This window comes from Rhinichthys klamathensis, unplaced genomic scaffold (genome assembly GCF_029890125.1).
Source record: "Rhinichthys klamathensis goyatoka isolate OS25496 unplaced genomic scaffold, OSU_Roscu_1.1 h1tg000188l_1, whole genome shotgun sequence".
NCBI lineage: Eukaryota > Metazoa > Chordata > Actinopteri > Cypriniformes > Leuciscidae > Rhinichthys > Rhinichthys klamathensis.
The window spans coordinates 731816-745776 of record NW_026606715.1 but is presented as its reverse complement, the minus strand read 5'-3'; the positions used below and the strand labels follow the sequence as shown (position 1 = coordinate 745776).

Below are 13961 nucleotides of genomic sequence, written 5' to 3'. Positions count from 1 at the left end.
AAGTGTGCAGACCCGTGCTCAAGATATTTGACGCTGGGTGACACACAAACTGTGAGTTTTCTGTCTGGGAAGGAAGAGCATGCACAGGACCAGGGCGGAGCAGGCTGTGCAGGCGGCCAGGGCGGAGACGACGGAGGGAGGAGCCATGGTGGAGGCAGGGCCGACTGACGGGGGCGAAGCAGGTGGGAGAGGAGACCAGGGTGGAGCCGGAGAGCCGACGAGCCTAGGCGACGCTGAGGATCCGGCGGGACATGGCGACGCGGCTGGCTCTGGTGACTGAGGTGCAGGCGGGGACACAGAAGGGCACGGTGGAGACAGAGGGAGTGAGGAGTCCAACAGTGCCGGGGGGACGAAGGGACGAGGCGTAGCCAGAGGAGTGCAGTCCAGAGGTGAGGGCAGATCGACGAGCAACCAAGGTGGATCCGGGGGAGATTGGCGGAACTGGTGAACTGATGGGCCATGGTGGAGCTGAGGGAGGTAGGAGCCAAGGTGGAGCTGATGGATCGACGGGCCGAGGTAGAGTCTTGGTTGCGGAGGTTGGAGGCGGAGACCGAGGGCTGGAGCTGCAGGCTGGCAGACCCACGGCGACTGCACCTCCCCGAAGGTTGGAGAGGGAGGCTGGGTGGGAATTGGGCAAGACATGAACAGTCTCTGGCTCGGCGGGCATGACAGATAGTTCCAGCAGACAGATAAAACATATGGAGGAAGACTGGGTATATTGGTGTAGAAGTCTATTAAATCTACTTCCTCTGGATTCTGGACGAGGACAGAAACAGGGGACTCTGGAAGGGTGGTCTCAGCAGGACGAGACTCTGGACGGGCGGTCTCGGCGGGACGAGACCCTGGAACAGGGACAGGAACAGGTATCGGCGTGGCGGCGGCCATCCTGGCTGAAGATGTGGGCATTACGTGAAGAATCTCTGGCTGGTCAGGCATGACGTGAAAAGGCCTTGGGTCTGGCTGTGTTCCGGATCGAGGCCTGACGCTCTCCAGACACCGGGTGACGGTCTCCCTCCAGTCCAGTCCGGTGGTGTCTGGGAGGTCGATGGGATGATTAAATGTGGCCCCGATCCGGAACAAGGTGCTCAGGCTCACGTCATCGAGGGTGCCAGTGACAGCAAGTCGGCAAAAGTCCTTCACAAATGAGAAAAAGTTTTGGCTCTCCTGAGCCATGACAATCATTTTGACCCTATTGTCCATTTTGGGCTGTCCGTTCTTCTGTCAGGGTGTGGCGCAGGCAGAAGAAGATGAGGAGTCCAAAGTTCCAAAGCAAAGCGTTTAAAACTTAAACTGGTACAGATAGGCAGAAGGTACACACACACTAATTACAACGGAGAACAGACAAAGACTGACTGAACAGAAGGGAACTAAATACAAACACAGATAAACATTGATTGACAGAACACAGGTGAAACCACACCCTGACAGAAGAAATTACATTTCACAAATAATCTGTTTTTTTAATCTAAAGTTTAAAAAAATAAATAAGGCAAGAACAGTATGCAACTCTCATGAAAGCACTGAGATATCAGTGTGGAGCTTTCAAAATGCATCTTTTGTAAATTGTATGATAAATTAAATGTATCAAAGCGATTGAAAACCCTGTAAATGAAAACGGTTAGCTATGCAGACTCAAAGGCGGCCTTTCTTAGAGCACCGTTTAGGCTGAAAAAGTTGCCATGGTGAGCAAGAGTTCTGTGATCAGTTTAAATCAACCAGCAGCTAATTAACTTTTAACTCTGTCTGATGTATTATTCTTTTTCTCACTGTTCTCATTACGGATGTTTCATCACACACTAGCAGCCGGCTCCTCAGGCTAGCATGGTTATTAAGACCTAAACCCGGTGAGATGAAAAACCAAGAAAAAAACCCCCTCACTTCTTTGGACTTATTGATTTGCCTTACCGGGGGCGAGGTGTTCGGCTGACACTCTGTTAGGGGAAAGCCACCTACAAGAAATGGATGTTGAAACATGAGAAGAAAGAAAATTGATATTTACGCTTCTGTGTTCCAGTGTTTTATATAGAATGGTATAAGATAAGTGATCACAGATAAGATCACAGATAAGTGTCTAGTAATTTTTGCTCTAAAATGTCTGAAGAGTAAAATTAAAATATGTGTTTTAATAATTGTTTTTGAGAGTTTGTTCAAATATAGTAATAGGGATAGTTGACTTACTATAGCAAACACAATTTAAACAAAATGCTACATTTACAAATATAATTGACTGTTTTTCAGTAACAAGTCAAAAAACAAGTAATGACTAGTGCTTTTTTTTGGTGAGGTTTTTCCTTCTTTATGAACTCTCATAGGATCTATTGTTTAAACATATAGAGATATTTTGACACTTATGCTGTGTTTGAAATAGAATACTTCCCTACTATATAGTATTTGAAAAGAGTAGTATGTCTGAATACATAGTAGACACTTTACTATCCCATGAGGCCACAGGAGGGGATTTATGAATAGAGGTGAAGCGACGCAACTGATGCTGGTAGGTCACATGATAATGACAACATGGCAGATGTAGTACAACTGAATTTCATTCATACTACCCATATTTATACTATATAGAGTGTACTTTTTGAACAGTTGCAAAGTAAATAAAAATAAAAATTTAGTCCCTACTCAGAAAATATGCGATTTTGGATGCACTGATTCCTGCGATTTCAGACACAGCTTTAGTGTAAGTACAGGTATTTTTTTTACAGTGACAATTTGTACATGATTTAACACCCAAAAACTTATTTCTCTGTGCAGGAGATTTTACTCTTTAGTTACAGTGTAATAATACATTTATACTGAGTAATATCAATTAAAGTTTGGTTTAAGGTTAGTTGCATATTTAAAATATTATGCATATTTGTCCGTAGTAAGTACATGTAACATGTAACGTGTAACAATGAGACTTTAAAATTGTAATGTGAATGTTCAGTTTTGGTTTTGTTTCACTGTGTTCTGTTCCTGTTTTGCCAGTCTAGTTTCCTTGATTGTTAATTAGTTTCCACACACCTGTTTCTGTTCAGTTTGATTACCCTCTTCATGTATTGAAATCCTGTGTTTCTTTAGTTCCCTTGTCTGGTATAAGTCCGAACTATCGGACTTAGGAAAGTCCGATAGTTCGCTTGCTTTGGTCCGGACCAAATATTTTTTTTTTTTTTTTTTGGTACGTGCTCTTTTTGCAAGTGAACCAAAATTTGTAAACAAAACCACACGTGTGCTAAGGTCGTCCATTCATTGGACAAGTATTCTCAAGTAGGGAAATCAGGAAGTGCAAAAAAGGCTCAGCATGGAGATATTTCGTACTGCAATATTTGTTCTTTTACTAATTTTGTGTTATTCTGTACAAACGCAATATGAAGAAACTAATGAGTATCATATGATACAATGTCATCTATACGATGTTGTAATTCGGATTTTGAGAAGACGACGATGTGCTGCAAGACGGTTCCGGCGGAGAGAACATGCTCTCATGTGCGCCTACCATGGCATGCTGACAGTGGCACTGCGCAGAAGACGGATAAGGTATAAAGTTTTCATTCATAGAGAGGGGCTATGTTCACAGCGCAGTGCTTTCTTTCAATTGGGTCGGATCATGTTCACACTGTAAACGAACCGTACCAGAGTTCGTTTGGATACCGAGACCACCTCTTCAGCTGGGTCTCGGTTCGGTTGTTTGGTCCGCACCCGAGTTCGATTGCTGTATTCACACCTGCCCAAAAGGTCCGCACCAAGGGGGGAAACGAACTAGAGCTCGATTCAATCGAACCAAACAAGGCAGGTGTGAATACACCCTAAGGCGCTTTCACACTAGCACTTTTGGTGCGCACCCGGGTTTGAATGACGTCAGAGTATGGCTCGTTTGGATGATGTGAACGCTGTCTATCGAACTCGGGTTCGGAACAGGCAATCAAACCAAGTGTGAAAGCGCCCTAACATGGTTGTGTGAGATTGTTCCTTGTTCCTCTGCAAATTTTAATGATGATTTGGAAGAGGACTTTTCCCTGATTCTCCCGTCCCCGCTGGTTCCGCCCAGCTCTAAGGGGGCTTTCACACTGGCAGTTTAGTTCGGAACGGGGCACGGTTCGCATGAAAAATCGTTAATGTGAACGCTGTCATGCGGAGCGGCGAGCGGGGTGCGCACTGGGGTACCGAACCCGAGACTACCTGGAGGAGGTGGTCTGAGTTTGGTTGCTCCCGAACTGTGCCGTGGTTCGCGTGAATGTGAAAGCAACACAGACTCGGGTGCGCAATTGTTCAGGAAGTAAAGTATCCTGCGCATGCGTTTGAGGGGGCTTTTACACTGGGCTCGTTTGCTGCGGTCCGAGCCCGAGCGCGTTTGTTCCCGGCGCCCCCCGCAGTGTTGGTCTGGTTTCACACTCAACTTGATTCTATCGAACCCTGGTGCGTTTGCGTGCATATTACGTCATCGCAAACGTGCACGGCGCATGATAGAAAACAGAACGCGGGTCAATATTGTGTTTTTTATTAATTCGCTGCTATTATGCGCAGTTGAGTGAACAATACAGGTTTACTGTGCGTGTGTCACATAAGGTGGCCTTCTGCTGCTTGCAAACGGACTCTTTTGAGGAGACAGTGGATTTCCAAATTTGGTGCCCTGATTCTACGCGCAATGCACGAATACACTGCAGGCTCACTCTCGCTCGAAGGTAAATCATCAACACTATCATCCCTTACAAGTGTTTTATTTAACTGAACACTTAGCTCCACATGGGACCATCATCCTTATGGCTCCACTGGGCTCAATTTTTCAGCTGTGCTTTGTCCCTCCACCCCTTCAGCTCAGTTGGGCTCCGCCTTTCCTCCAGTTCCACCTTGGTCCTCAGTCTCACCGGCTCCATCTCAGTCCTCTGGCACCCTAGCTCCACCTCGGACTCCTGGACAGTTGGTGTCGCCCGGTCTCATCAGCTCTCCGTCTGCATGCTGGTCTCCTCTTCCATCGGCTCTATCTTATTCAGTTTCCTGGTGTCATCAGCCAAATCTCCACCATGGCTCCTCCCTCCCTCCACTGAGGGAGCCTGAGGGATGGCTTAGAGGTCACAGATGAAGGGATGGAGGGCTGAAGTGCAGCAGACGGCCCCCAAGTCCGCAGCGCAGGTGTGGCAATGTCTGATGTAGTCGACTGACCGAGGGAGCCCAAAGAGGCCGAATGGCCGATGGTCCAGCGTGTGCGAAGGAGTCTGGGAGCCGGATCGAGGAGGGGCGATGTCTGCCGAGGCTGCAGGCGAAGTTGTGGGCTCCTCTTTCCTAGGTGGAGACGGCTCCCAGCTGGCCCGAGATAGATCCGCGCCACTGAGAGGAGTGGTGGATTCGGAGGGACTGGTGAGAGATGATGACGTAAAGGGAATGGCTGAGGGCTGAGGACGATGGAAGATGGCTAAAATTAGTCCAATGCAAAGGGAGAGGGAGACTGGGTGGGTCTAATGGGACTGAAGATGAAGAATCATTACCTTGAAGGGTTGAAAGTGGTGCTGCCAGTGGCGTGGGCTCGCGGCGGAGAAGGGCTCGAAGTCTGCGGTGGGCTCAAACTGCTTTGTTCCGACCGGAGGGTTCTCGCTAGGCACTGCGTCTGGAGTGGGGCTGGTGACGTCCTCCATGGTGAATGCGGATCCACAGGAAACCAGCGCCCACTCCACATAATCGACGAAGCTCCCTCGAGGAGGTTCCCCGGACAACTGCTCTCGGGTGCTGATGTTAAGTCCCGCACGTAGAAATGTACAGAGGCAGTCGTCCGGGAAAGTTGTCTGAGGCACAAGATCCAGAAATTCTATTAAATGTTCCTCAAGCCTGCTCAAGGTAGAGCAGCTTGACTGCAGGGAAGTCCATGATGAAAAACTAAACAACTAAAACCGAAGCAAAACAGAACAGAGACGATCAAATAGAACTAGGAACACATGTGACTAACAAAAACAAACAGAAGGTCCATCAAAACTAAAACAAACAGAGCATTATGGTGACACATACATCATTAAACCGTGCAGTTGAGTTCATCCTCCATCTGCGCATCTGTTGATCCGTGACATAGGTGTCAAGAGAAATTACAAATGTCTCTGTTACAGCTTATGTCCATTTCTTTGTAAGAATTTTTTTTGCAAAGAGGGAAATTAGAAACAATGCAGAAGTTATCAAAAGCGACTGAATATATTATTTGCTAACCAACTAAGTGTTTTAGTGTTTATATTACATCTTCTATATCAGGGTTCTATAAGAGTTGTTTTACAAGCACAGCAACTAAAATAATTAGTGCAATATAATGAATCAATCGTCTTTTTATTACACCCATATCCATAACACATTTTGATATAATAACTTTGATATAATTTGTAACCATTGCAGTTTTATAGCTGTTGTAAATAATATAACAATATAATATAATATTCATATAATTTAATCAAAGACAGTATTCATTGTAAAGTATTAAAAATAGATCCCTGAAAAACCCATAGTCGTCAACCTCTAAACTTATTCATCTGAATCGCTCACCATCGTCCTTATTACCTCATACACAGTCAGTCTCACAACATTGTATTTAGTAAAGTAAAGATTTTTTTATATTGCTACTTCTCTCTAGATATGACTATAAATCAACTTGACCAAATGCAAATTAACATGCATTCCAAAGTATTGAAAAAAAAATAATGTAAAAGAAACGTTTAGATACGTTCTTGTTAATGTGTATTAAGAGAAAGTTTTAAGGTATGACACATGTTATAATACTCATTCAATTAAATGATAACTGAAGCATAAGTAGTTAATGATCTGCTTGTGACTAACAGTAAAACATTTTTTTATGAGGCACGGTGAGAGCATATATAATCATTTTGATAATTACTGTTATTGAATAATATCAGTCCACAAATCTGACATGATGCAGCCTGGAATCATAAATCATATTCTGTGTTCATTCATTTGGCAAGAGGAGCACGACTGAGTGGTTTCTCCCAATGTTTTTTCTCTGTTTCTGTCCTTGCCACTGTCGCATTTGGCTTGCTTAGTCTAAATATTTCTTAATATTATCTATTTGACTGCACTGACACAATCAGATGAGAACAAAATTTGAACTCAATTGAGCTGGATACAGACACTATTGTCTTCTGTAGCTTTATAGAGCTCTCAAATGAATCGAATCAACATTGAACTGACTTGAGCTGAATAACAAAACTATTGTCTTCTCTAGCGCTGCTTTACAACAGAATTTGTCTCGTATTTGGTGAAGCGTGCATCATTGATCTATTTTCCTGTTTACCTTGAAGCTGCTTTGAAACAATCTGTAGCCTATTGTAAAGTGCTATAGAAATAAAGGTAACTTGACATTGTATCAATCACACATTCAATGCCAATTAAATTAAAAAAAAATATAGGCCTGCTAGCTGATAAGAAAATGCCACAATGACTGATAATAAAAAAACTAGCTGAATAAGGAAGTAAATAACTCAAGTCAAGTGAATAGATAGAAAGGAAGACAAATAAGCTATATAAGGCTAATGATTCATGATGCTGGCCTACTTGATCTGGTTAGTTAAAGTGACATTACACAAAATGCCAAAATATATTAAATTGTGATTCTAGTATGATAACAAAAAAATGAGTGTTTTTAAACTAATATCTTAAGACACTATCAGGGCGGAACTACAGATTTGTGGGGCGTTTTCTGAACGGAACAGTAATGGGACGCACCGCAAACACTTCCTAATAACACAGCTCGATCATTCATTACATTTAAAACGAACCAAAACATTTCACTTTTCATGTAGTTTTGACATATGGCTTCAACCATGATTCCGTACACTGTCAATATTAAACTGGCCGCAAGAACACTTACGGGAACCGTTAATTTACAGAACAAGACAGCAGTGGACTGGTGAGTAGCTTTAGCTTCTGCATGCAGACTGTCAACACACACAATCATGAGCTAACCAACAGAGTTTGACGTTTTCAAAAGCATCATCATCATCATCAACAACAACAACACATTGCTTTTGTAGACATGTGTTTCGTAGGATATATATATTTTGAAAGTAGTCTCTTAATCTCACCAAGGCTGCATTTACTTAAAAACAGCAATGTTGTGACATATTATTACAATTTAAATTAACTGTCTTCTGTTGTAATATATTTACAATGTATTCCAGTGATCAAAGCTGAATTTTCAGCATCATTACTCCAGTCTTCAGTGTCACGTTATCCTTCAGAAATCATTCTAATATGATTGGGTTCTAAAGAAACATTTCTTATTATTATCAATGTTTAACACAGTTGTGCTTCCTAATATTTTTGGGAAACTTTTTCCCCCCTGTGAATGCTTTTTAGGACTTTTTAATAGAAAGTTCAAAAGAATTTATTATAAATGGAACTTTTTTGTAATATTTATTAATTTCATAAATGTCTTTACTGTCTTTTTTAAACAATGTGTGATTAATGTGCCTTTGCTATATAAAAGTATATATTTTTACATCTTTATTTTAGATCTTATTTATACATTTTACAATAACTAAAATAACAGCTAAAACTGTTTCACCATTGATAATAATAAGAAATAATCTTAGAATGATTTCTGAAGGATCATGTGACACTGAAGACTGGAGTAAAGATGCTGAAAATTCAGCTTTGATTACAGGAGTAAATTGCACTTTAAAATATATTACAGAAACCAGTTTTGAATTGTAACAATATTTCCCAGTATTACTGTTTTAACTGTATTTTTGATCAAATAAATGCAGCCTTAGTGAGATTAAGAGACTACTTTCATAAACATTAAAAAACTTAATGTGTCCAAACTTTTGACCGGTACTGTGTATATTCTGAATAAATTTATACTGAACATACATTACACATAACACTCATGTCTGGTTGTCATTAAAAACCATACGCTTTGTTGCTAAATGATGAAAAAATGGACAAAGATTTACTGCTTTGCTTTCCCAATTGTCCTGTTTCAGTTTTTTTAACTGATAGCTCCAGATCTTTGCATTACATTTTTAATATAATATTTAAATAAAGTTGTGATAAGTGCTTGTGATGAAGTAGAATGTTGTTACAGTGAAATCAGTGCAGATTGCAGCAGCACACTCACACATCTCTTATTTATTGTTTGCAGTGCTTCAGTTTAGACTGTAAATATGCTTGTATGGTTCTGATGGGATAATACATATAAACATGTTTTCTGAGTTTGTTTGGCATTGCTGATGAGGTTTGAGTTGTCACCAGTGTTTCAGCCTCCGGTTACTACAGCAGGGAAGTTCCTGTAATAAATGTTTGTCCCCCATTGTCTCAGTTCCTAAATTTGTTGGCCACTTTGTCAATCATAATGCAGATGTTCTGTTTTCATTTTTTTTTTGGGGAGGGGGGGTACCTAAGAATGTTCTAAATATTAAGTTATGTTACTTGCTCAAAATCCCCCCCCACACTTTACTTGAAGGGGTGTGCATAAGACTGACATGACACCTTCATTCATGACATGACACGTCATGAATATGAAGAAGGTTTTATGCATGTTTATGACAGCTGTCATTAAGTGTCATTCACTCAATTATGATATTTTTGATTGCAAATATGACATTGTTTGAGATGTCTTTGTTATGACACCTTGACATAAACCAAGGGCTGTCAAATGATTAATCGTGATTAATCACATCCAAAATAAAAGTTTTTTTTACATAATATATGTGGGTGCACTGTGTATAATTATTTTATATATATAAATACACACATGCTTGTATATATTTAAGAAATATTTTCATGTATATACTGTATATAGATTTATATATAATTTATATTATATATAAATATAAATATTTTATATATAAATAATATTTTTTTTCTTAAATATACATGCATGTGTGTGTGTATTTATATATATACAAAATAATTATACACAGTGCACCCACATATTATGTAAAAAGAACTTTTATTTTGGATTTGATTACTAGTAATCACGATTAATCATTTGACAGCCCTAAAACCAATACATCATAACCTGTCAGTATCTTTGTCATGACAACTTGACATTACTAAGACAACACAACCTGTCATAAACATGACATAGCAGATTACTTATCAAACTTAAGATTAGCTTTATGGGTTAAGATTACATTAAACTGTCAGTGGTTGGTTTTGACATTGGCTGTCATAAGGCCATTATAACATTTTAATGACAAATTAAATTTGTACCACTGTAGTTGAGGTCACGAAAATATTCATGCACAGTTATAATGCCTCATGACAGTCAATGTCAAAACCAACCACATGACAGTTTAATGTAATGTTAACCCATAAAGCTAATCTTAAGTTTGATAAGTAATCTGCTATGTCATGTTTATGACATATTTATGACAGGTTGTGTTGTCTTAGTAATGTGAAGTTGTCATGACAAAGACACTGACAGGTTATGATGTATTTTTTATGACATCTCAAACAATGTCATATTTGCATTAAAAATGTCATAATTGAGCGAATGACACGTAATGACAGTTGTCATGTCATGATTATGAAGGTGTCATGTCAGTCTTATGCACACCCCTTCAAGTAAAGTGTTACCCATAACTGTATCCTACAATACTGCGTCTTTCATTGTCCATTATTTTGTGTTTGTTAATGGTGTGCTGGATGTCCTGTCAGTTTAGTTCAGTGTGACTGGAAAAACATTGCTACCTTGAAAACCTTATTTAATCAGATCTGGCTTTAGGTTATTATTTTGTTTGTCTTGTGTACTTCAACAGGCTTTGAGTCCTGGCAAAAAGATACTTTCCTTTATGATGTCTGTGCTGCGGGGATAGACTAGGTGAATTTGAGAGTCTGACTTATTGAATATTGTTGATAAGGACCACACAATATTGGAAAAACCGGATTCATTTTTACTGCGATATACTGTATATTGCAATATGAAAACCGTTTCACTAGATGCCTTGAATAGGTTTAATTAATAATTCTAGGATTATTGGGGGATTTTGTAGGGGAGTGCATTGAAAATAATAAACAAAATAAAATCATAGATAAATACAATAGAACAAAGATACAAATTAAATGAACATTGCTTAGTCTTCACTGTATAAATTGAATATATTTCATCTTTGTTAAAGCTACAAAAGTGATTTTCTCTTTGTATTTAGTTTAAAAAAAAAATTAATGTCACAGACAGCAGCAGGAATTTTAGGCTGCTGTCACTTTAAGAGCTAAATCACAGATCCAATATAATGATACGCATTCATTTTCTTTCTCAGTTGTTTGTTCACGTAAGCCATAAGCGACTGTTTAGAGGATACTCGTCGAGACGGGCACTTTGACATAATTTTGCTCGTATGTGTGTCCATTAAAGCACACATACACACGAAAGAGAACAGAATTAGGTGTTCGTGTGCTGTCTGCGCGGCTCTGTTGCACTTAAACTGTTTCAACTGACAGGACCTAAAACACGTGCAAATGACAAACTTTCACTCTATGATGGTTAAACTTCACAATTAATCTGTGAATCGAGTGCGTTTCGAACCGTGGTGCCTGGTCCGAACGGATCACGGATCAATTACGATCACTATACTTGACATCGCGATATCCATGTTAGACTGATATATCGTGCAGCCCTATCATTGATTCATGCATTAAAAAATATATATATATATATATATATATTAGGGTCAAACGATTAATCGCGATTAATCGCATCCAAAATAAAAGTTGGTGTTTACATAATATATGTGTGTGTACTGTGTATAATTATTTTTAATACATAAATACATGCATGTGTATTTAAGAAATATTTGCATGTATATACTGTATATAGACTGAATGTAGCCTATATATAATGTATATTTTATATAAATATAAAGATTTTATATATAAATAACATTTTTCTTAAATATACATGTGTGCATTTATATACAAAATAATTATACACAGTACACACACATATATTATGTAAACACAAACTTTTATTTTGGATGCGATTAATCGTGATTAATCGTTTGACAGCCCTAATATATATATATATATATATATATATTTGTTGATGGCTTGGTTAGATAAACAGTTTAATTGTCATTTGATCATAAACGGTCTGTTTTATTATTATGTAACCTTAAAATAATCTTAAATTGGTTTAATCTCATGAAACATGTCAATAACGTGTCTGGGTCATATTTCAACCTACTGTAGGAAATTTTGTTAAAAGAAAATGAGGATGATTTATAGGACCTTTACATTTTTTTGCATTGTAAGTGATTTCTAATTTCCCATTCATATCTGTAATGTGAAAAAAGCATGAAATAGGCTTTTATTATATCAATTGTTTTGTAAATGTATTTATGCATTCATTTTCCACATTGTTAGATTCACCCTGGTACTGTTTTCATCTTCCTTCTCTCTTTGCTCAGGGGATGGCAGGGTCTGATCGCTCAAGGCTGTCACTCCAGTATCCTCATCATTGACCCAAATACAGCCCAGACCATTCAGGTCCTGGAGAGACACAAAGCCAATGTGGTCAAGGTGGGTTTTAAACATTTGTTCTTCCGTTTGTCACACAGTCACACATTGTTCAGTTGACCCAAACAGAAGGCTGAATAGTAGATGTGTGCTTTTCTTGGTTAATTTGTTGAAATCCCGAGAATTCACCATCAGAGAAGTTGTTAACCAGTTGGTAACAAGAATCACTGCAAAAGGCTGTCTAGACCTTTGACTGTCTAAGGACGCACCAGAGACACGTCAGCAGCGTCTTACGTCAGCAGCGGCACTGAACGTGGATCCACAACAGAACCGGAAGACAATACAATGCTGAATAAAGTCCTAGTTTTTGTTTTTTTTGGACCAAAATGTATTTTCGATGCTTCAAAACACTCTAACTAACCCACTGATGTCACATGGACTAAAATATTAAGAATGTTAGAAAAGGTATAAAGAAAAAAGAAGACCAAAAATCCTCAATCTATTGACAAAAAAAACAAAAACATGTGAGTGTGATTGACAGGAGCCAGAGAACCCATATTGCAAGTGACATCTGTACCTGGAAATAACTTTCTTAGTTTGACATTTGTAAAATGAGTTGTATGGAAAACCTTAAATTAATTCAGACTTATTCTGGCACAGGATGACGAAGAATTAATTCAAAGCTACGTCCAAGTTCTATCTCCCATCGATGTTTAAACTGAGAGGTAGATAGCAAAACAGAAGGAAGAATTAAGATCTATAAAATACAGAGCCATGTTTATGTAATAGGCAGTTGTCATATAGAGAAGATTCAGACAAATATGGAAAGGAAGGACATAGAGAATGAACTAAATTATGCACTTGGTAAATTAGATCTTGGTATATTCAACAATTTTTTTCAAGGTCAGAAAAAGATGCAAAAACTCCACCAATCAATAAATCAGAAAAACATAAAAGTCCTTTTTCCATAAAACAAAAGCTGTGAGGGCACAAACAGATTGCTATTCCAAACAAGACCATAGAGAGAAGAAGCAGCGATTTATTTAAATTGCCTCCAAATCCTAAGAGAAGAGCAGTCAACTGAATTTGTAGAGTGATTTGAGGGACGGATAGATAGGATTGTGCTTCTACCCTTCACCGATCGATATGAGGAGAATTATACCAACTGTGATGATATTTGCTAATATTTGCCACCCAGCAATAAACCAAAAAATGAACCTGGGAAAAAAACTAATCTGCCCTGCCATAAAGCATCTGATCATAGCAATGTGGATATGTTTGCACGAGCTCTGCAATTCAGCACTCCAGTCACATTACATTTATAAAAATGGATTTCATGAAAGCAAGCAGTTTCACAGTATTAATCACGAAATAGCAGTCTCAGTATCGCTTTCTATTAGAATTACAACTCAAATTTCTGCTATAAAGCAGCTCTCCAGTGTGTTCATGTTTTTACTCGCGCCTGACCTCGACGGACTGAACACCAGAAATGAGCCGGAGATTTCCACGACAAAGAAGGCGGAGCC

At 39.1% G+C, this 13961-nt stretch overlaps 1 protein-coding gene across 1 annotated transcript in view; it reads left to right on the top strand.

Moving 5' to 3' along the window:
- The first annotated feature begins 7665 nt into the window (after positions 1-7665).
- Positions 7666-13961, top strand: part of wdr11 (WD repeat domain 11) — a 129113-nt gene continuing 122817 nt past the window's right edge. Inside the window, exons 1-2 of the mRNA XM_056261894.1 lie at positions 7666-7882; positions 12387-12498. Of these exons, the coding sequence (XP_056117869.1) occupies positions 7785-7882; positions 12387-12498 (210 nt within the window). The 5' untranslated portion in view covers positions 7666-7784. The remainder of the gene's footprint in view (positions 7883-12386; positions 12499-13961) is intronic.